The 21,688-nt window shown below is 37.5% G+C and overlaps 1 protein-coding gene across 1 annotated transcript in view; it reads right to left on the bottom strand.

The window, feature by feature from the left end:
• Positions 1 to 330: 330 nt before the first annotated feature.
• LOC122788286 (sodium channel protein type 4 subunit alpha-like) overlaps positions 331 to 21,688 on the bottom strand; it is a 1,768,016-nt gene continuing 1,746,658 nt past the window's right edge. Inside the window, exons 25-27 of the mRNA XM_044055359.1 lie at positions 16,568 to 16,668; positions 14,308 to 14,578; positions 331 to 3,743 (exon numbers count right to left, since the gene is read on the bottom strand). Of these exons, the coding sequence (XP_043911294.1) occupies positions 2,563 to 3,743; positions 14,308 to 14,578; positions 16,568 to 16,668 (1,553 nt within the window). The 3' untranslated portion in view covers positions 331 to 2,562. The remainder of the gene's footprint in view (positions 3,744 to 14,307; positions 14,579 to 16,567; positions 16,669 to 21,688) is intronic.

The following is a 21,688-nucleotide window of genomic DNA, read 5'->3' as shown; positions in this document are numbered from 1 at the left end:
CATTCAGTCCGATAAATTGAGGATTGCGTCTTTGGTACCACATTAACTCTGCATGAGTAAAAGCAGGTTGAATTTCATTCATGCAGGTCTATAAATGAGAGTTGGGAGTATCATTACCCAATAAATACTTCAAAAATTGTAGCTGAAGCTCTTTGGCTCAGCATTTCACACTTAAATAAGACTAATGGACTTTGTTGCCCTGGGTATGCACCCAAGGATGAATGTATGGAAATTACAGTTGTTCTACTGAAGAAGAGGGTACTCAGTCATTATTCACCTGTAGTTTTGCACACACAAAAAGAAAAAGTGACACTTTAGTTATTTCATTAATGTGTTAATCCAGCTTTCATGCAGTTTTGTAACCAGTGTCCCCCCTGGCTTTAGAGCTACAAAATGTTTCAGGGGTTTGCTTTAATCATTTACTTCTTTCAGACTTCCAGTGGTTATTTCAGACTTCCAGCCCTATTTTAATTCAGCATCACCTTTTTGTATTATGTTATAATTTATAAATTTGTTCTTATAAATTTGAATATTTATATGTATTCATACTTATATGTATATATAAAACTGTAAAACAGGGTTTTTGAAGTCCTGTAATTGGAAAGACCAAAATACATCTCATATACTTGCTAGATCCTACAAGAGGTCACATCTTGAAGACACTGAATATCAAATAAGTAGTTAGCAGGTTTTCAGTACAAGTGTATTATAATTGATTTGGTATTCCATGGTGTGGGTTATAAAACATGACTGACATTTCATGACTTCTTATGTTGCTGAGTCTCTCAGTATGCCTCATGACAATACACATAGGTTGTGGGTGGATGTCCCAGTAGCCCAGACCTCACTGTATCTTACCTGTTACTAATATGCATAATCCCTTACCAATTCCTGCATTATATTTCTTGAGTATAAGTGTAAGGAGAGACAGCAGAGTGGTGCAGTGGTCAGTAATGCTGGCTCACAGCTTGGTGTTGTATTCTAGTATTCAGCTGGGGTGCTTTCTGTGAAGAAACTGCATATCTTCCTTGTGTCTACCTGATATTTGCTGGTATCTCTTATTTCCTTTGTTGTCCCTAAGACTAGCCAAAATGTAAATTACTGATCCTCTAAATTGCTTTAGTTTTCCAGTAACGTGTAAGTATGTGTGTCCTGCAAAAGACTACCCTATCATGGCTGCATTAGCATACCATTATAGAGAAATTCCTCTTTGACAGTCTGCAGAATTAAATATTTAGAAAGCCGCAAACTCCATTGCTCACTACCATGAGATAGTGATACAGGAGACATTACAGATTATTATTCCATAGCCCACATCAGACTGTTTACAAACTCGCAGGTGCTTCTGAGCTGTAGTACGCCATGTTGTGGTTGATCAGAGGGCATAAGACTTCATGACATTACTCTTGCAAGTGTCATCACAACAAAATCATTCTGCACGCCAAAGCCTACAATATTCCTGTCCCTTAGTGGAGTAAGACAAAGAGTGCAGGCCAATATGATTATTAGCTCAAAACCCATTCATAAGCTGACAACGTCAGTACAAGTAGGCCACTGTAGTATTAATTGCATACCTAGTTTTGGTCTGGGAACATCAGTAGGTCTTCCCAGGTCCGTGTTCTATAGCAACAAACTGAATGTACTGAATATGTTGGCAGCAGCAGTGAAGACTAATTGAGTAAAAGTTTCAATTTCTTCCTTATTTGAAACATTTCTTTAAGAAATCAGATTACTTCGATGAGCTGTCACCCTTTATATGTGAGTAGGTCTGTGTAGATGAAAAAACAAAAATGCTAGTTTAATTTGATTTATGAACTGGGCACACTACCTAAACTAGCTGCTGTGTAAAAAGAAAAGAAAAGTCTTTAGTCTTTTGAGAAGGTAGATATATTTTTAAATCCTGGTTACAGATGATTGCCTTTAAGACATTATTATTGCATGTAAAAAATACAGTGAACAATATTCAATGCACTTTTAATACCCCAGACAGTCAAAAGTCATCTAATTTAAGACTTTTTCAATTCATTTTGCCCGATAAGACATACGCTTTTGGCAGTTGCTTTTGTTGTTGTCCTTTTCTTCCCTTAAATAAATTTGAGAAGTGGGTTCATGTTAGTCAAATAGAGTAATACACACGCAGATACCTTATTACTGCAGACCACCATTGGCAGTTTGGAAGCAAAAAGTGAAACTGACTGTGAGCAGTACTTTGGAAGATATCAATACCTGAAACACTTTTGTATACTTATGAGGTACTATTAAAATACTGAATAATTTATTAATTCTGTAAGAAAGGTTGCAAAAGATATGGAAACTTTTTTATGCAGTTACAGAACTTGCTTTATGCAGTTACAGAACAGCCTATCCCTACATGTGTCACCCATCACAGTTATTACCAAGGTTTTCCAGTTCTACTGCTGTTTCAAGAGCACCCAGGGTTACTTAGATGGGAAGTTGCAAGATCTTCTACTGTGGGATTTTCTAGTTCCCTTACCTCTTAGTAACACAAAATGCTATAGTCTGCTAGCAGCTACAGTGAATGGAAGTTTATTTAAAAAAATATTATACAACTGACTCCCGAAATTTGCGTTTAGCATCTGGATCTTTCTCTTTATCTGGAGAAGGAGACACTGCACTTTTTGAGTCCAAGGCTGGAACATTTTCGGAATCCAAACCAGACTTTCTATAATTTTCATTCATTTTAACAGCAATAAGACCTTCCTTTTCAGGGGCTTCCTCATTGCAGTCATCCTCATCTTTGTTATGCCGGTACATGTAGGAAGCTTGCTTGACAGAGCGCTTCAACAAGTGCCGTCTGTAAGCCCTCTGGATAATTGCAGCACACACCTCTTCTTGCTTTCTTCTTAATGTGGTCGTGATAGGCTGATATGATACTTTGGATGGATTGGCTTCCATAAATTTTGCCTCCATGCTTTCTTTCAGTGCATCCATCTCACCAGAATCCCCAAGAACCTCTTTAGTTAAAGCAAATAAGATATCGAGGCAGTGAATTTTATCACCAACTACCAAAGGCAAGTCCATTGTGACTAATTTGATTCTGTTAGGCTTAGCTATCTTTAGAGGTTCTTGCAAAGTGTCCACAAAATCTGAGAGTCTAATATACTCAATAAACTGGGTAGCATCTGGATCATACTTTTCCCATGTTTCATAAAACATCTCAAAGTCATCCTCACAAAGAGGCTCACTACTCTCTTCTGTAGCCACATTAAAGTTCTCTAGAATTATGGCAATGTACATGTTGACAACAATCAAAAATGAAATAATTATATAACTGCAGAAGAAGCAGATGCCAACTGATGGATTACCGCAGTCTCCTTTCACACTGCTACCAGGATTTTCAGCTTCTGGATCACAGTCTGGAGGACCACTGTTTAAAATGGGGTTAAGAAGACCATCCCATCCTGCAGATGTGGTGATTTGAAATAAACAGATAATGCTATTCCCAAATGTTTCAAAGTTAAATATGTCATCAATTCCTGACTCCTTCTTTACATAGGCAAAATTGGACATTCCAAATATAGAGTAAATGAACATAACAAGGAATAACAGAAGACCAATGTTGAACAAAGCTGGTAAGGACATCATCAGTGCAAAAAGTAGAGTTCGTATTCCTTTTGCTCCACGGATAAGACGGAGAACCCTGCCAATCCTTGCTAACCGGATCACCCTAAACAGGGTTGGTGAAACAAAATATTTTTCAATGATATCTGCCAGCAAAATCCCTGTAAGAAGGAACATAATCAGTTAATTTGCTTTTGCTTACATGATCTTGAAGTATATTGTCAGAAAGTGCAGTATTAAATTATTGACTTGCTTTTAATGGCTAGTACATGGAAATTAACAATTACTGGTAAAACAGCTTAGTATAAGAAAGTTTTACTTCCAGATGTTGATAGTGTACCTCAGTCTCTTTCTGTATGTATATATATTTTATATATATATATATATATATATATATATATATATATATATATATATGTGTGTGTGTGTGTGTGTGTGCGTGTGTGTGTGTGCTTGCATGCGTGCATGCATGCGTGTGTGTGTGTGTGTGTGTGTAGTTACAGGCAATACACACACACACACACACACACACACACACACACACACACACACACACACACACACACACACACACACACACACCACACACACACTTATGGAAACAAAATTGCAAAAATCTGAATTATTAAAAAAGAAATATTAGTTGCAACAGAAATTGGGATAATATTTAAGGAATTTGTTTTTTCCACTTCAAATATGCTTCTGGACTGTTTTAAAATAAAGCTACACAGAATAATAGCTGTTAATGTTCAGCATAAAGATCACTGTTGCAGGCTCGTGATATGACTGAGATTCAGCTGAAACTGGAGTTCAGTTGGCCTCATATTTTTAGCAGTTGGCTATTCCTTGGGGCACAGAGCTAAAGTTGCATGCCATGGTCATCAGGAGGGCTTAGCTATAAAATGAGAGCAATTATGTACCTTACTTAGTTATTTTTTGTTGCTTGAAGTAATTAGCTGATCCATTAGGTTCACACGTTTGTTGATCTCGTCCTAGGTATTTGTGTCTGTCAATATTCATAATTCTTCAACAGCTATCCTTTACTGCTTTGTTTTAATAGTACATTGCGAATTTGACATTTTAGGTGTTTTCTTTTTCATTATGTCAGCAAGAGAAGCCTGCTAACAAATGCTGCCGCCAGTGTCATATACCCACAAACCATTATCATCTAAAATTTTGCATGAGGTGAAGATCACAACATTACCAGCTGTGAACATTGTATTGGAAAACTTTATCTTGCAAGGCAAGACATTTACAGGCCTTTTTAGAATGGGCCTACTTCAAAAGAATGAAGGACCACATTATCGAACACGAAATGAATGAGACAACATTGCCAAAACTTCACTTTCACGAACGACCGGCATGCCGAAGGGTTTCACATGGTAAGCATCTGATTGGTCACCATCTAACAATGAAACACACTGCACTACCTCAAACCCACCCCCACACCTAACTAAACATACCAACTCCAGGATCACACTACAGTGGGGAAAAGGGCAATTTTCTCTTGTTGGCCACCTGGGTACTTACCCTGTGAAATCCTTCTACTTTCCTGTCATTTGTGAAAGTGAAGTTTAGGTGATGTTGTCTCATTCATTTCGTCTTTGGAGGTAATGTGGTCTTTCATTTTTTCGAAGTAGACCCTTTAAAACACATAAGTCTTGATGTTCTCTTCATCTGCTTCTGTTTCTGGTGACACAAAATGTAAGACTAGCACTAAAAGCAAATTCAAATTCCACCCCACATAAAAAAAAGAAAAAACAACCAACCAACCAAACAAACAAAAAAAGACAATCTAAAAGTAGAGGAAGCCTACCTTTGGTGTTTGTTATGCCAGGTGATGGTGAATAATAAGTCCACAACTACCATGCTAGATGAAACTAATTGTCCTCTGACAGCTGGTCTAAAGAATATTTTGTTTACCCTGCAGGAGTGTAGTTGATCATGTGCCTTGCTCTCCCTATCACACCTATAATTTATAGGGTCATATGTCACACCTATAGTTTATAGGTTCATAGGTCACACCTATTATTTATGGGTTCATACTAAGTTTATGGCCAAAGAAGAGCATCAAGAAGCTCAGCCAGATCACCCAGTACTATAAACTTTCTCCACATATCCATGATGAAAGTATGCAATCACCTATCCAGACTTCCTGACTGGTTCTAGAGGTTGCTAGTTAAATGCTTTTTTTTGATAGGCAAGGATAACCAAATTTTCTCTTGTAGAAGGGGCCTTTCAGTACTCCTTCGGCCCAATGCCTCTTCTAAATTTCTGTATGTAATTGTATTCACTTGCTAAGGTATTTTCAGTTATGCCAGAGGTGCAACTGCAGAGTGCTAAAGAGAAAATAAGGGAATACCTGGATAATATGCATCCGTTTAGAAACATTGCTGTTAAGCAACTGTTTTTGATAATAACTATAGAGCGCAAAACCTTTTTGCACAATAACTTAGCCAACAGAAAGTAGAAAGGGTTGTTGCCAAACTTTAGGGAGCTTATAACAAGAAAAATAACCATAGATCCCTACAGGTATTAGAGATACTTTGGAAATGTTACGAAAAGTTGTCTGAAGCAGAGAAATATGGAAATCAAGAAAGAACACAAATGGAAATATTTATGAAAGACTTATGTATGCCAAAGTCAGAGGCAGATAAGGCTCAACAATTAACAGTTACAATAGCGAAGAGATTACATAAAAATGCTGATGTCCAATCAATGTGCAGGAAAGTCTCCAGGAATAGATGTTCTTCCAGTGGAAGTTTGGTAGCTAGGATGGAAGAAAATGATGCAGATCTGGAAGGTTTAACAGTATCTTAAAAATAGGGGAAGCACCAGCATCCTGAAATAAACCTGTGGTGATGGTAATACCTAAAGAAGGTAAAGATCCTTTGGACTCGGCTTCATATAGCCTCATTTCAATTTTGAAATACCATTATTAAGTCTTCATGTCTATAATAGGTAAAAGAATGGCAAAGGTATTACTAAAATTGATAGATATGGACCTATGTTCTTTTGTGGAGGGGAGGCACGCATTTGACAACATTAACAGAGCAATGAATGTAAGAAAACACCTCTGTTGTTGGTTGGTCTTGGTGTAGAGAAGGCATTCCACAGAGTAAGCTGGGATTTTATGACTAGGGCAAATGAAGCATTTGCATTCCTTGATACAATAATAAGGGCAATTAGGAAGTTACATAAGGCATCAGAGGCAAAAATTAAAGCAGGTAGGGTCCTTTATGAAAAATTGTGTCTGAACAGAGGAATCAGGCAGGGGTGTCATCTTTTCACTTTGATATTTTCTTTATATATAGAGCTACTGGCAAAGAAAATAAAGGATTCAAAAATTCAAGGATATAATTGGTATGGTAATTAAGAAAAGTTGGCTTTATTTGTAGATCATATTATTTTGTACCTAATAAAACCAGAAAATGACATCTCAGTGTTGTGGAACATCTTGAGACAGTTTCAAGTCTTTCTGGGAAATAAAATTAAGAAGAAATAAAGGCTATAGCTGTAAACTGTGTTGCAACACATGAACTGGTCTATTTATAGGGACACAATAAAATAAAGTTCTTAGGAGGATGGATTAAAAAGGATTCTGTTATGGCAGCTAAGGATGTATGGGAAGAGACTAAACAAAAGGTAATATAAAAACTAAGAAACTGAAAGCTCTTGTTTATGGATATGTATAGTAAGGCACAAGCAGAGAAAATGTTTTTAGTCCCTTCAGTTTTATATATAGGTTGATCATGTTTTTATTATCCACGGGAGAAGCTGTAGGCAATAATTAATGAAGAGTTGCAGGAATTTATCTCAAAGGAAAAGAGGGCAGGAGTTAAGTGGGATTAATTGATCTTCCCAACAGACTAAGGTGGTTTAGGATTAACTGATCTGAAGGGATATTTTAGAGTTATGCAGTTCAGGCTCATATATATATATATATATATATATATATATATATATATATATATATTTATATATATATATAAATAACACAAGCAGTAGGTTGTAATTCAAACTGGAAATGGACGATGATGAATTGGGGGGGGGGATTCAAGAAATAAGGAGAGAGTGGAATTTGGAAGCAGATCCTTATGAAAAATAATAACAGCCATACAGAATATTATATTTGTAAAGTAGCAGAAAGTATTCTAAGAACTAAGCCAGCAAGGGAATAGAGAAAGGAGATTTTGCAGGTAGGGATGGTTGCAATTAAGGGTACAAAGAATAGACAAAAGGGGGCTGTAATTTATTGGAGAAACATGACAAAGGAACCCACGTATTGGAAGAAAATAACTAGAGAGGGAAAGGTAACAAAATAAGAAGAGACCAGAAGACATTTGGACTGCAGGCTGGAGACTACCATCCCCATTGAGGATTGATATCAGAGTATAGGCCAAGAGAAAGGGCTTGGGGAATTATAGGTGAAAGACCTGCTCTAGTAGAGTTTTTAGTTAAATCCAGACCAGAAGCTGCTGATAAAAAATGGATAGTTAGTAGGACATTTAAAATATTGTACAAGAAATATATGAATCCCTCAGAAGATATTAGAAAAGATCGGGAAGAGAGACTGGATAAGCAGTTCATAAGGACGCAATGGGAGGATATATGCATGGTTCCCAAGTATGCAACAAAGTTTAAACTTTTCAAGCTTTTTCTTGGAAGTGATTCATAGGTACTTTTATATCCCATGCAGACTCCAAAGAATTTTTCCTCAGGTAGATGTCAACTGTTGGACGTGTGATGGTGAAGCAAGAGGTAACTGGAAATATAAGTTTTCGGAGCGTAATGAATTGGCAGACTTCAAGAATTCCCTACAGAGTACTCTGTCAGAAATATCGGGTAAGCAAATGGACATAACTAAGGAAGTGACTTTCTGAGGTGGGATACAAGATCTAAATTGCATAGACATAGTAAGGCCTTGTTAATTTTAATTCTGGTGGATGCCAAAAAAATGCAGTCACTAGAAAATGGAAATCAAAGTCTAAACCAACGGTATTTGAAGTATTGAATATTGTAACTGAGATTAAATAACTGGAAGTGGGATCTTTGGAAAAGGGTAGAAAGAAATTATATTTATGAAAAATTTAATTTGTGGGAACAATACATGCAGAATAATGTTTTTGTAGGAGGAAGAGTGAGATTTAAGAGTAGGAATGAACTGAGCAATTTATGTAATGTTGGATTGATGATAGCTGTACAAAATGGGTGATGTATAATGTTTGTAGCTAAGAACATGTTAATATAGTTTGTTTTCTTTTGTATAAATGTGCATTTGTCTATGTCCTATGTCTTAAGTGATAATTCAATAAAGGTGTTAAAAAGACTTGTTGCCATCTCTGTCCACATACTTTTTTTTCTTGTTTTCTTTTCAGTTGTAGATTTTCAGTTTTCTTTAACACAGTATTTGAAGGAACCCCCCATCTAAGGCCTGTAAAAGATCCAGTAGCCATCATCTGGTACTTGAACACTTGTTACAGAGAAATCAACTCTTGTCTCCATTGAATCAGTTATATAGATCACATATAGCTTTCAAGGAAACATGACCAAATAAACAAAGTAGAGTGCAGTAGTAATAAGCAACTAAACAGGAATCGTAATACCACTGCTAAATCAGGCTGGTATGGTAAAAAAAAACATAAAGACTCCCATATAAATACGACTCCTTAGATGCAAATAAATCCACTTTATTACATAAAAGGAATCTATAGGCTGTATTAATTTCATTAAGTGAAATAGGTTCATATACTTCAGAATTATTCAAAATCTCATACATCTTATTAAGATATTCTGATTGGTCAAACAAAACTATTCCCCCTCCCTTGTCAGGTTTCATAACCCTTGTGGTTGTGTCATGCTGCAACTTTTGAAATACTTCCCATTCAGATTTATTCAAATTGAAGTTTTTCCTCTTTTTTCCTTTTGTTTCATCATATACCTTATAAATACCTTCTACTATCAGCTTCTCTAGGGTTAATAATGAAGGATGTAAAGGAGGGTTGCAAGTAGTTCTTCTTTAATACATTTTAACATATTCAATTATACTGGCTCTGAAGTGACAAAAGAAGATTTTTCTTTGTTGTCTAAAGGAATGAAATTTGTTCCGACTACTAATTTTGATTTGATAGATACACTTATTGAGGTTAAGCTTTATATAAGAAAACTTAATTTGGCAGTTTATTCTAAGGATAAGAAGCATGAAGCTAAGGTACAGTCTATTAAAAAAATAAGTACTTACAACCCTCCCTTACTTTTGTGTCTTTTGGCTTTTTCCCGGTTAGGGGTCGCCACAGTGGAACTCCGGTCCGGTAATGATTGGCAGTTGATTTTTACGTACCAACTTGCCAGGCCTGACGCACAATGCCCATTCACGCATGTCTCCATGCAGAAGATGCTCTAGCTGAGAATCGTCCTTCATTATTAACCCTAGAGAAGCTGATAGTAGAAGGTATTTATACGGTATATGATGAAACAAAAGGGAAAAATAGGAAAGACTTCAATTTGAGTAAATCTGAATGGGAAGTATTTCAAAAGTTGTGGCATGACACAACCACAAGGGTTATGAAACCTGATAAGGGAGGGGGATAGTTTTGTTCGACCAATTAAATACCTCAATAAGATGTATGAGATTTTTAATAATTCTGTATATGAACCTATTTCACGTAACGAAATTAATATAGCCTATAGATTTCTTTTATGTAATAAAGGGGATTGATTTGCATCTAACGAGTCGTATTTTTATGGGAGTCTTTATGGTCTTTTCTACCATACCAGCCTGATGTAGCAGTGGTATTGTGATTCCTGTTTCAATGACGTTACTTCAGCCAAAAGAATATTTTAGTTATAAACCTTAATGTGAAAAGTACCATGGATAGGGTTCCCTCCTATTTCTGTAACATGGTCTCTGATGTATTTTTAAACTTGTCTCTAGTTTCCCTCTTTTTTTCCTAAAGAAGAAAATAGAGGGAAAAATTTGTATTACAATGTATTTACACAGACAAGTCAGAAATTATAGTGAGAAACTCAAATCATGTGATAATCTAGTCAGCCATTTGTTTCGTTTGTGAAAACAAAACAGGGTTTGGATTTCAATAAACAGTCCATTTTTAAGCAGGTGAATAATTCTATTGCATTCTGCTATGATACATAATAAAAAATCCTTGGCCTATGAAGAAGTTAGTGTTCAGTCTGCCAGGTCAGCAGCAACCATTGTAGCCTGGCTTTAAAATGTTTCTGCAAAAAGTGTTTGCAAGAATCATTCCTAGACATTTACTCACAAATTCTCCAGACATGGCAAAGGGGATGTCCATTCTTGGGGTACAGCAGGATGTTGTTTGGCTGTCATGTGGGGCATGTTTTGGATTATGTGAACAGTCCTGGCACATATACGTATACTGTTTCACTCAGTCATATGATTAATCTTTTTTAGCAATGATTCTTACAGTTAACGTAGCAGAGTTATATGATGTACATACCCACCCAGTAGTTATTCAGATAATAAGACCACTGCTGCAAGGTAAGCATTTTCTCTCCTGGTCCTGAACATGGTAATAGATCTGGTGGTCTTATTCCCTTTTCTCCAATACTCAGTTCATATGAGGAAGGTTATAGTTTCCGTTAAATGCTTTATGGGCATTCTTATCTTGCTATCTTGTTTCTTAATGTGGTTTAGATTTTCTGGACTGTTTTAGCTTTCACCAAGAATGTTTGTGGGTGCTATGCTGTCTGTTTGCCACTTTTTAGGAATCAAAAAAAAAAAAAAAAGAACATGGTAGGGTGTGCTATTACTCTGTCTTTGTATACAGTGCTCCAAATGGTCACAGCTAGATGATGCAATTCCACACCCCAAGGAACGTATGACTTCACAAGGTTCGGGCTCAAGGAACTGATGCCCATCTTATTCGATTCCCAGTAATATTATCCATCTCATGCATCAGTGATTCTGTTATTCCAACGTCTACTGCCACAGTGACCGAGTAACTCACATCAATCTCATGCATCAGTGATTCTGTTATTCCAATGTCTACTGTCACAGTGACCGAGTAACTCACATCAATCTCGTGCATCACTGATTCTGTTATTCCAATGTCTACTGCCACAGTGACAGAGTAACTCACATCAATCTCATGCATCAGTGATTCTGTTATTCCAACATCTACTGCCCCAGTGACCGAGTAACTCACATCAATCTCGTGCATCAGTGATTCTGTTATTCCAACGTCTACTGTCACAGTGACCGAGTAACTCACATCAATCTTGTGCATCACTGATTCTGTTATTCCAATGTCTACTGCCACAGTGACCAAGTAACTCACATCAATCTCGCGCATCAGTGATTCTGTTATTCCAATGTCTACTGTCACAGTGACCGAATAACTCACATCAATCTCGTGCATCAGTGATTCTGTTATTCCAACGTCTACTGCCACATTGACCGAGTAACTCACATCAATCTCGTGCATCAGTGATTCTGTTATTCCAACGTCAACTGTCACAGTGACCGAGTAACTCACATCAATCTCGTGCATCAGTGATTCTGTTATTCCAACGTCTACTGTCACAGTGACCGAGTAACTCACATCAATCTCATGCATCAGTGATTCTGTTATTCCAACGTCTACTGTCACAGTGACCGAGTAACTCACATCAATCTCATGCATCAGTGATTCTGTTATTCCAACATCTACTGCCACAGTGACCGAGTAACTCACATCAATCTCGTGCATCAGTGATTCTGTTATTCCAATGTCTACTGTCACAGTGACCGAGTAACTCACATCAATCTCATGCATCAGTGATTCTGTTATTCCAACGTCTACTGCCACATTGACCGAGTAACTCATCAATCTCGTGCATCAGTGATTCTGTTATTCCAACGTCAACTGTCACAGTGACCGAGTAACTCACATCAATCTCGTGCATCAGTGATTCTGTTATTCCAACGTCTACTGTCACAGTGACCGAGTAACTCACATCAATCTCATGCATCAGTGATTCTGTTATTCCAACGTCTACTGTCACAGTGACCGAGTAACTCACATCAATCTCGTGCATCAGTGATTCTGTTATTCCAACATCTACTGCCACAGTGACCGAGTAACTCACATCAATCTCGTGCATCAGTGATTCTGTTATTCCAATGTCTACTGTCACAGTGACCGAGTAACTCACATCAATCTCGTGCATCAGTGATTCTGTTATTCCAACGTTTACTGCCACAGTGACTGAGTAACTCACATCAATCTTGTGCATCAGTGATTCTGTTATTCCAACGTCTACTGCCACAGTGACCGAGTAACTCACATCAATCTCGTGCATCACTGATTCTGTTATTCCAACGTCTACTGCCACAGTGACCGAGTGACTCAGATCAATCTTATATATCAGTGATTCTGTTATTCCAATGTCTACTGCCACAGTGACCGAGTAACTCACATCAATCTCGTGCATCAGTGATTCTGTTATTCCAATGTCTACTGTCACAGTGACCGAGTAACTCACATCAATCTCGTGCATCAGTGATTCTGTTATTCCAACGTTTACTGCCACAGTGACTGAGTAACTCACATCAATCTCGTGCATCAGTGATTCTGTTATTCCAACGTCTACTGCCACAGTGACCGAGTAACTCACATCAATCTTGTGCATCACTGTTTCTGTTATTCCGTCTACTGCCACAGTGACCGAGTAACTCACATCAATCTCATATATCAGTGATTCTGTTATTCCAATGTCTACTGCCACAGTGACCGAGTAACTCACATCAATCTCGTGCATCAGTGATTCTGTTATTCCATCTACTGTCACAGTGACCAAGTAACTCACATCAATCTTGTGCATCAGTGATTCTGTTATTCCAATGTCTACTGCCACAGTGACCGAGTAACTCACATCAATCTTGTGCATCAGTGATTTTGTTATTCCAATGTCTACTGCCACAGTGACTGAGTAACTCACATCAATCTCGTGCATCAGTGATTCTGTTATTCCAATGTCTAATGTCACAGTGACCGAGTAACTCACATCAATCTCATATATCACTGATTCTGTTATTCCAACGTCTACTGCCACAGTGACCGAGTAATTCACATCAATCTCGTGCATTAGTGATTCTGTTATTCCAATGTCTACTGTCACAGTGACCGAGTAACTCACATCAGTCTCGTGCATCAGTGATTCTGTTATTCCGTCTACTGTCATAGTGACCGAGTAACTCACATCAATCTCGTGCATCAGTGATTCTGTTATTCCAATGTCTACTGTCACAGTGACCGAGTAACTCACATCACAGTACTACATACAGTTACAAAAGCCAGACAAATGGCTTTCTTTGGTTTGCTTAGAAAAAAGCACATACTGAATCATAGACTAAATGAAATATTTTTACTCAATGAATATGGGACAAATAATCAGCACTCTGTCATTAAACATGTCTCAGTGCTGTTATAGGTGTAGCTGCACATGCAATTGTGAAAAGAAAGAAGGATAACTTTTTCACTTAACCATATGAAGTGTTCAAAAATAATAGCTGTTTAAAATGGCTAGAATCATTTAAAAAACTAATTTAAAAATGTTTTAACTGTTAGAGAAAGGGATTTTGTCTCTCTCTCTAATAGTCTTTTAGTCTGTTTTAAATAAACGTCAGTAAACAGTATGTTTAGGAAGACTAGCAGAATCTGTTATTATGCAGTACAAATGGTGTTTTTTCAACTGGTTACTTACCAACAACTGAAAGTATAACAACCACAAAATCAAAGATGTTCCATCCAATAGTAAAGTAGTAATGTCTCAATGCAAATATTTTTAGGACACACTCTCCCGTGAAGATAACGATGAAGACTATGTTAACCCAGTACAGGATTTCTTCTTTCTCAGCACTTTGGTCATCTGTTTCCACCATCATGGTTACCATGTTAAGGCAGATGAGCACCATGATTAAAATGTCAAAGACTTGTCTTGTCACAAAATCAAACACCATCCCTTGGACTTTGTTCTGTTGGGTTTGAACAAAGAATGAAATAATTAGACAACAATTGTACTACACTCAGGATTTAAAGCAGACAAATATATGAAATATGTGAAGAAATGCACATTTCTTTATGTATCCAATGAGAAGTAAGTTTTTTGTAGGTCTTATTTATCTGTGCAATTAATGACCCATTTTGGTGCAGTAGAAGAATTGATTTTTGCAGGAAAGACACAGAAAAACAGTAAAACAATGGAAATGTAGCAGAATACAACTTGTACAGTAATAAAGAAACAATACGCAGTGGCTCAGAAGAAAATAAATAATTCAGATTAATCTTAGTTATAGGAAACACAGTTTCCACTGCTGTGAACTAGGAACCAAACATTAGGGAAGGCATTGAAGTAAACCGCAGGGCCAAACATTTTTAAAATGTAGATAGATAAAATAGTCTAAATGCAATTATTATTAATAGTATAATTACTACTAATGGAAGGATGTAATAGTGAAAATAAATCACACAAAGCTAGAAAGGGCTGAATGCTGTAAAAAATAAAAAAAATTTCAGCATGTGGCATGCATGTATAATAGTTAGAAGCAGAAATCAAGGCTCAGCATGAAACAGGTCCAAAGCAGTTATCTATTGCTATCCCCACAGATGCCCTTTTAAACATTTTTGATTGCTCATAGTGTCACAGTACAGTTTCAGGTGATCGAGATAACAGCTTGGCAAACCAATGCATAAACATACAACAGTGAAGCTAATTCTTTAGAGGCAGGATTTTGTTAATGTTTGGAATTTCTAGCATATGACACAAGGTGGGATTCAGAAACCATTTTTTTTAGAATAAATGCGATGTTGCTTCTGCTGGTCCTGTATAATATACATGACTAAAATAGGTATATTTCATTTAGTGATGTAAATAAAGTTTCTAATACAGTCTAAAATGCTGCACAAATGGGTGCTGTCAATGTAAAGCCAGATGCAAACTGTGCCACCTCCAAATACATCTCCAGCTGGACAGGTTTTACCTCCTCTACCCTTTGGGGATGCTGACAGGAGAACTTTTTATACTTGGTTACTACAAGTTCAGAGGCAGTCACTGTATACTGACTAGTCTCTGTAGCAGTATGCTATTAGCTACTTAACAGGCAGTGAACACGGCAAAGGTGATAGTAGAAAGAGAAATGTATGCTTTTTGCTAACCTCTTTTATTATATGGTGAAAGTGGTATCCAATTTCAGCGTTTGATCTAGTAGTGTGCTTTGGTGTTTGAAATGAGTTGATTTAATTTCATTAGTGGCCAACAAATGCAGACAGTCTGTGGATGTGCAACCTATCTTAGCCTAGGCAATATGTAGAAAGCCTGAGGATGTGCAACCTATCTTAGCCTAGGCAATATGTAGAAAGTCTGAGGATGTGCAACCTATCTTAGCCTAGGCAATATGTAGAAAGCCTGAGGATGTGCAACCTATCTTAGCCTAGGCAATATGTAGAAAGCCTGAGGATGTGATCTGAGGATGTGCAACTTGTCTTAGTCTAGACAATATGTAGAAAATCTGAGGATGTGAAACCTATCTTAGCATACACATCTAGTGCTGAGCAGAGCTGCTTTCATACTGGAGTGGGGGTAAAGCAAAAGGATTTATGGTGTGCACGCTGAAGCAGCAGTCTCAAAAGCCAGACAGTACTTAGTTCTTTCCTATGTGAAGATTTACAGGACAACACTAAGTTTGGGTTCAGAAAAAATTGTGTCAGTACCATAGTGAAATACCTGATCAATTTCCTTTTCTTTTATTTCTAACAGCTTTTTTAAAAATCAGTATAACATGAAAGTTCTGAACTTACAAGTTTGGCTCTCTGAAAAGCCTTTTGCATTTTATTTTCAGCATTAACCCTTTCTGATATTACCACTGCATCACTAAACAGATTTTGTAATTAAAGAACTAATCAGAGAACCCTGTGTGCTGACCGATTTGTGGACAGCACTGTAGAATAATGGCATAATGCTGTACCTGAGGCCTGGGGATTGGCTTTTGTGGCTTCTTGGAGCCCAACTTCTTCATGGCATTGTAATATTTCTTTTGTTCTTCTGTCATGAAGATGTCCTTTCCTCCTAGGTGCAGAAGAAAAGTTACAGCATTATTTTATTAGCATGAACACCAGATAGAAATACAATTAAAACACATAAAACATATCCTATAACAGGAAAACACATGTTGGTTTGAATTTAATGAGTAAAAAATCAGAATGCTTAGATATAGTGCTTTTAAAAATATGACTGTCTTAAATATGTGTATTTAAGCAAAATTCCGTAACTATGCGCGAGTATATCAAGATTTAGTGTGATTTGATCATGAGGGCAAAGCCTGAGTGATTAAACAAAGCCAACTGTGGGTAAATCCTGATATGCCTAGAAATAGGGGTGGATTATTGATTTTATACAATTACATTATTTAAGAATGAAATTGCTTACTTTTCTTAAATAATGTCTTTTTATAACAGCACTTCGGTCTTCTTCCGCTGTCTTCTCTAGGCTGATGTACTGGGCATGCATAGGGGGCTTGCTTTAAATCTGTACTGTTGTTTTGCTCTCTGTTTAGAGCTACATGTGATTTGAATGCAAATGATGCTTGAGATGAGAATTTTGTGAATGAAAGAATTATTACAGTTTGCCTTAAATGTGGTTTTGATAACCGACAGTCATGTTGGTTTTAGTGAACTGTCTTCCTGTTGGCAGTACAAATGATGTAATGGCTGCATTTTAGACTCGGTGCTGCTAGAAATGTTGCTGTGCTGTTGCACTGTGGGTAGGAAGAATGCTATTACTTCCAAGTCATTCTGCCTTTTTTTAGGAGAATGTGCACTCAGCACAACTGAGTGTTGCCTTGTAGATGCTAATTGTTTTATATTTATTAGCAGCTTTGTGTTAAGGAAAGAATGGCATTTTAGTTTTCTCTTATTTGCTGGGTCAGATCGCTGACTCAGAGTACAGCGAGTGATCTAAGGGGATAATGCAGCCGACAACTTAGATCCCAGGTTGTCCCTTATTTTTATTAGTTATAGTAGATGTACAGTTTTAAAAGCTCATTATTCATATTTAAAAGTAGCAACATGCTTATTAGCAGAGTAATAATTTGTATTTGAAGTATGGATTCTTGTAATTTCTAAGTCTAATTTTTGATTGCAGTCTATAGCACTGGAGAGCTCTGCGTACAGCTCTTCTAATGTATAATCCCCTGAAAATATAGCGCCCAAGGTGAATTCCCAATGTGTCCACTCCCAGAATGTTTTTGCATTGTTTCAGCTTTACTAGGAAACTGCAAGTGTGCTAACCATGCTTCGCCCTTAACAGATGCAACCACTGAGTTAGTCTCATACCTGTCAATCTCTAAGAGCAAGAAATCTGGACAAAGGCCCCGAATCAGGGACACAGTATTGCTCTTATAAACTTAAGAAAAAATGGCTAGAATAATATGTTTTGCATTTGTATTCATTTTCTAAAAGATATAAAGTCTGAAAATCAAATGTATGCCATTATTTAGTGAAATTAATCTTCAATGATTTGATAGAAAATTACAAATCTGATGTCATCTCTTCCTCCCTCTCCACAGCAGATCTGATCTCAGACCCATCTTTAGTCACTCAAGACTTTGGATCCCAAGCTCAGGATCTTCCCCTTATCCATAACCCCCTACAAAGCCCAACATTACGTCAGATCACGTTTGCCGCTCCTTTGATAGAGAGATGGGTCTCCTTTGCTCAAGCATGGGTTATATTGTGAGAAAACGTTTTTCATTAATACACCAGTTTCTTTCTTCCAGATGAGCATCTCTTGGTACTTTAACCTCTGGACTATAATTATACCCTTACCTCCATTTTCATAGTTATTTAGACAGTTGCTTATTTTCCTCTCTTGTTTTCCTTGTGCCTTGATGTCATTTTTTGTTAAAAAAATACTTTTATATACTTTAATGTATATATTTGTATATATTTCGATGTAAATAACTTTAACATTGCTGTTTTTTTGCAGTTGCTGTTGTGATTCATGATACTATGGTTGAAAAAACTGGTTTTAAACAGTGCCTGGCCTGTGGCCACAAGATACCAAATTTATACACACACACAGAATGTGTATACTGTCTTGGGGCTGGTGCTGTCTGCATTGCCTTTGGCACCTGAGCTATTGTGGAGAGTAAGAACAAGCTTAACCTTAAAGGAGTTCTCCCTGCCCCTGCAGGAGAATTATCCAAGACTCTCTTTGTTGATTCTGGAGCTCTCTCTTCTTCTAAAAAGTGCTCAGAAAAGTCTAAATGGGGATAAACTCATGAGGCCTATAAAAAGACCAAACAGCTGAGAAAGTGATCTCCTGATTGGTCTTCATCTGCTCTTGCCAGTTCAGCAGAGAAGTTCTCTAAATCGTCAGCTCTGGTGCTTTCATCTGAGCCAGTCCTGACTGGAAAAAAAACTCCCCTCTCTCGGAGACATGTTTTTCCTCTGAAGACAGTCTCTCCTTGCCTCTGATATCCCTTTCCTTGGGAAAGGACTAGTCAAGAGTCATTAAGATCTCCATCCGCCACTTCTTCCCTGTGGTTGGCTGGGTCAACCAGGTACCTTTCCAGAGCAGGCATGGACCGGATGATAAGGAAATTTCTCAGGATCCAAATTCAGCTGGGGGTCCTCCCGGCTCTGACCATTTCTGGACCAGAGTTATGTTTCTTCCCTGGATCGTATAGTATCTCTTACTCCAATTAGCTTGTCAGATTCAGGAATTACAGATCTGAGCATTTTACAAAGCTTGTCTAGATCTTAGGATTTGGCTATATTCTACTCCAGTGCCAACTCTGACCTGAACAGCTCCAATCTCATCAGAGCAAGAAGGATCTTGCAGTTGGAACATCTGCATCAGATTCAAGGGAACAGGTTTGACTCTGAGTTTTTCATACCCACCCCTTACTCTCAGAGCCTCAGTGCTGGACAGCTCAACTCCAGTGTCAGCCTCATATCCAAACCAAGTGGAATTCCAGGGTTTGTCTGGAGCGGTGGCTTTGGCTCCCACCAGATGAATTTCTGGATCCTTTTCAGCTTTTGCATTCTAGGCTGTTGAGAGTGTATTCTCCTAATTGGATAAGCAGACTTCTCTTTCTGTCTCAATTCCACCTGCCCCCCCCCCCCCCTGCACAAGGAACTCCCCTGGGTTCTGATCTTTCTCATCCAGTGCAGTTGGGACACCCAGGCCTTTTGAGTCACAAGACAGTTTGTTTAGGGGACTGGGGAGGTCCCTCGAAAGCATATGTGCAAGAGAAAGTGTGAGAGTAAAGAACAGGTTAAAATGGATTTCTGTGCATTTTTTCTGAAAATGTGAAATAAATGTTCTGCATTAAAGTGTGTAGAGTGCATTCAGCTTGAACTCAGTTACCTAACTTGGCAAAACATATAGCTTGACATTCATTGTTAATAAGAATCAGAAGTAAAATATTTTATCTCCTATAAATTATGCAGCTTTGTGTAAAATTATTATCTACAAGCAGGTCAAGACGAACTCTTGTATGCAGCTGTGTCTTGTCAACATGATACGCAAAGATAGGCCAAAGATGAAAGGAGTTATTCTTCAGGAACATAATGTTTAAAATATGGAAAACAAACTGTCAGCAGACCAGCTTGAAGGGAAAGACTTATTTTTCTGGCAAATTAACTGCTGATGCAGGCAGAAAAGACACTATAAAGATTGTGACTTTTTCTTTTGTATCAGAGACTTTGATTATTCTATTCTTGCAGACCTAAAACTGTAAGCTGAAGTACGTTTTTGATGTATATACCTTTCATTGTTAAGCTAGATGTAAACCTTGTGTTCAGTAAAAGAATGTTGTAACAGCAGAACTGTCTCAGTGTCTTCATTGAGTAAAGGTACAGACTACCGTGAAGAAGTGTAGTATAACTTTAACAGTGGCGAGACCAGTCCAGTCCAAACAACCGGGGGGGGGGGGTGACCTGAAGAGGTGCCTCTCACAGTGCAACATTCCAGCACAGACCTTCTTAGAATCGATTCTTCTCTTCCTAAACTTTGTCCATTGACTGGAGGACAAACACTACAGCGCAGTACAGGGCAGTGCTGTAATATTTCTTCAGACAGTTGGTGACCCACGAGGTATGAAAATACTACTGCCAATATTTTCATATCACCAGCATCTAGTGAAAGACAGCAGAGAATTTTCCCACAACTGATCTTCGTGTCAAGACTGGCCACCTTGTCCTGAACATTTGTGGTAAATATTTTCTTCTCTTTTACTTTTAACAATGAATGTAATTCATGAAAATGCCAAGAAGTGCACTCAGTCTTTTACTTTTGATGTGTCTGAACCATATATAAATGTGTGGAATTATTTAAATACATGGTATGATTAGCATGTTAGTACCTGTAAGTCTTTACTAGGTAAAACTGACAATCCAGCATTATGTAAGCGGATCTCTACCTTAGATTGGTATGTACGTAAGGCAAAAGTGCCACGGAATGTACAAAAATGTGCTATTTGCAATTATTTAAATGTTGCTTTTTGCATGCCTTGTCATAAACATATTGTACAAAACCTGAAACAGAACCAGGATAAAGTAATGCCTGAAGCACAGACAATGGTTCCTGTTTCTATATATCCAGTTGCAAAAGATTTGTTAGAGGGTGATGCAGATGTCAGAGTTTGTACTTTACAGTCTGATTTGCAGTAGTTTAAAGATTGGATTGCTAAAGTTAGCAACCAGTAGGATCTTAACCTCATAGGTAATTTTCAGACTTACTGTGATAAAGGGAATGCATATGGTAAACTGCATGCTGACACCACTGAATGTACAAAATAATTTTCTCAGTTTTTGAAAGCCTCACAGACTGAAATTAAGACCTTTACACAAACTGTTATTGAACAGGTCAGTAACACTATTGGTATGTAGAAGGGTTAATGAGTAAAATTGTGCGTTTTCAAGAAAAATATGACAAGCAGCTGGCTGACACCCACATGACGTAACTATTGCTAGACAGGAAAAGAACACATTACAAGCTCAGTTGGAGACACAGGAATCTGAAGCTGCTAGAGCAACAGACTTAGCTAATCAAGACCTTTTAAAATTACAAGCCCTGTTAGAGG

This window comes from Protopterus annectens, chromosome 13.part0, assembly GCF_019279795.1.
Source record: "Protopterus annectens isolate FY-2018-M chromosome 13.part0, PAN1.0, whole genome shotgun sequence".
NCBI lineage: Eukaryota > Metazoa > Chordata > Ceratodontiformes > Protopteridae > Protopterus > Protopterus annectens.
This window is presented reverse-complemented; position numbering and strand designations above follow the sequence as displayed.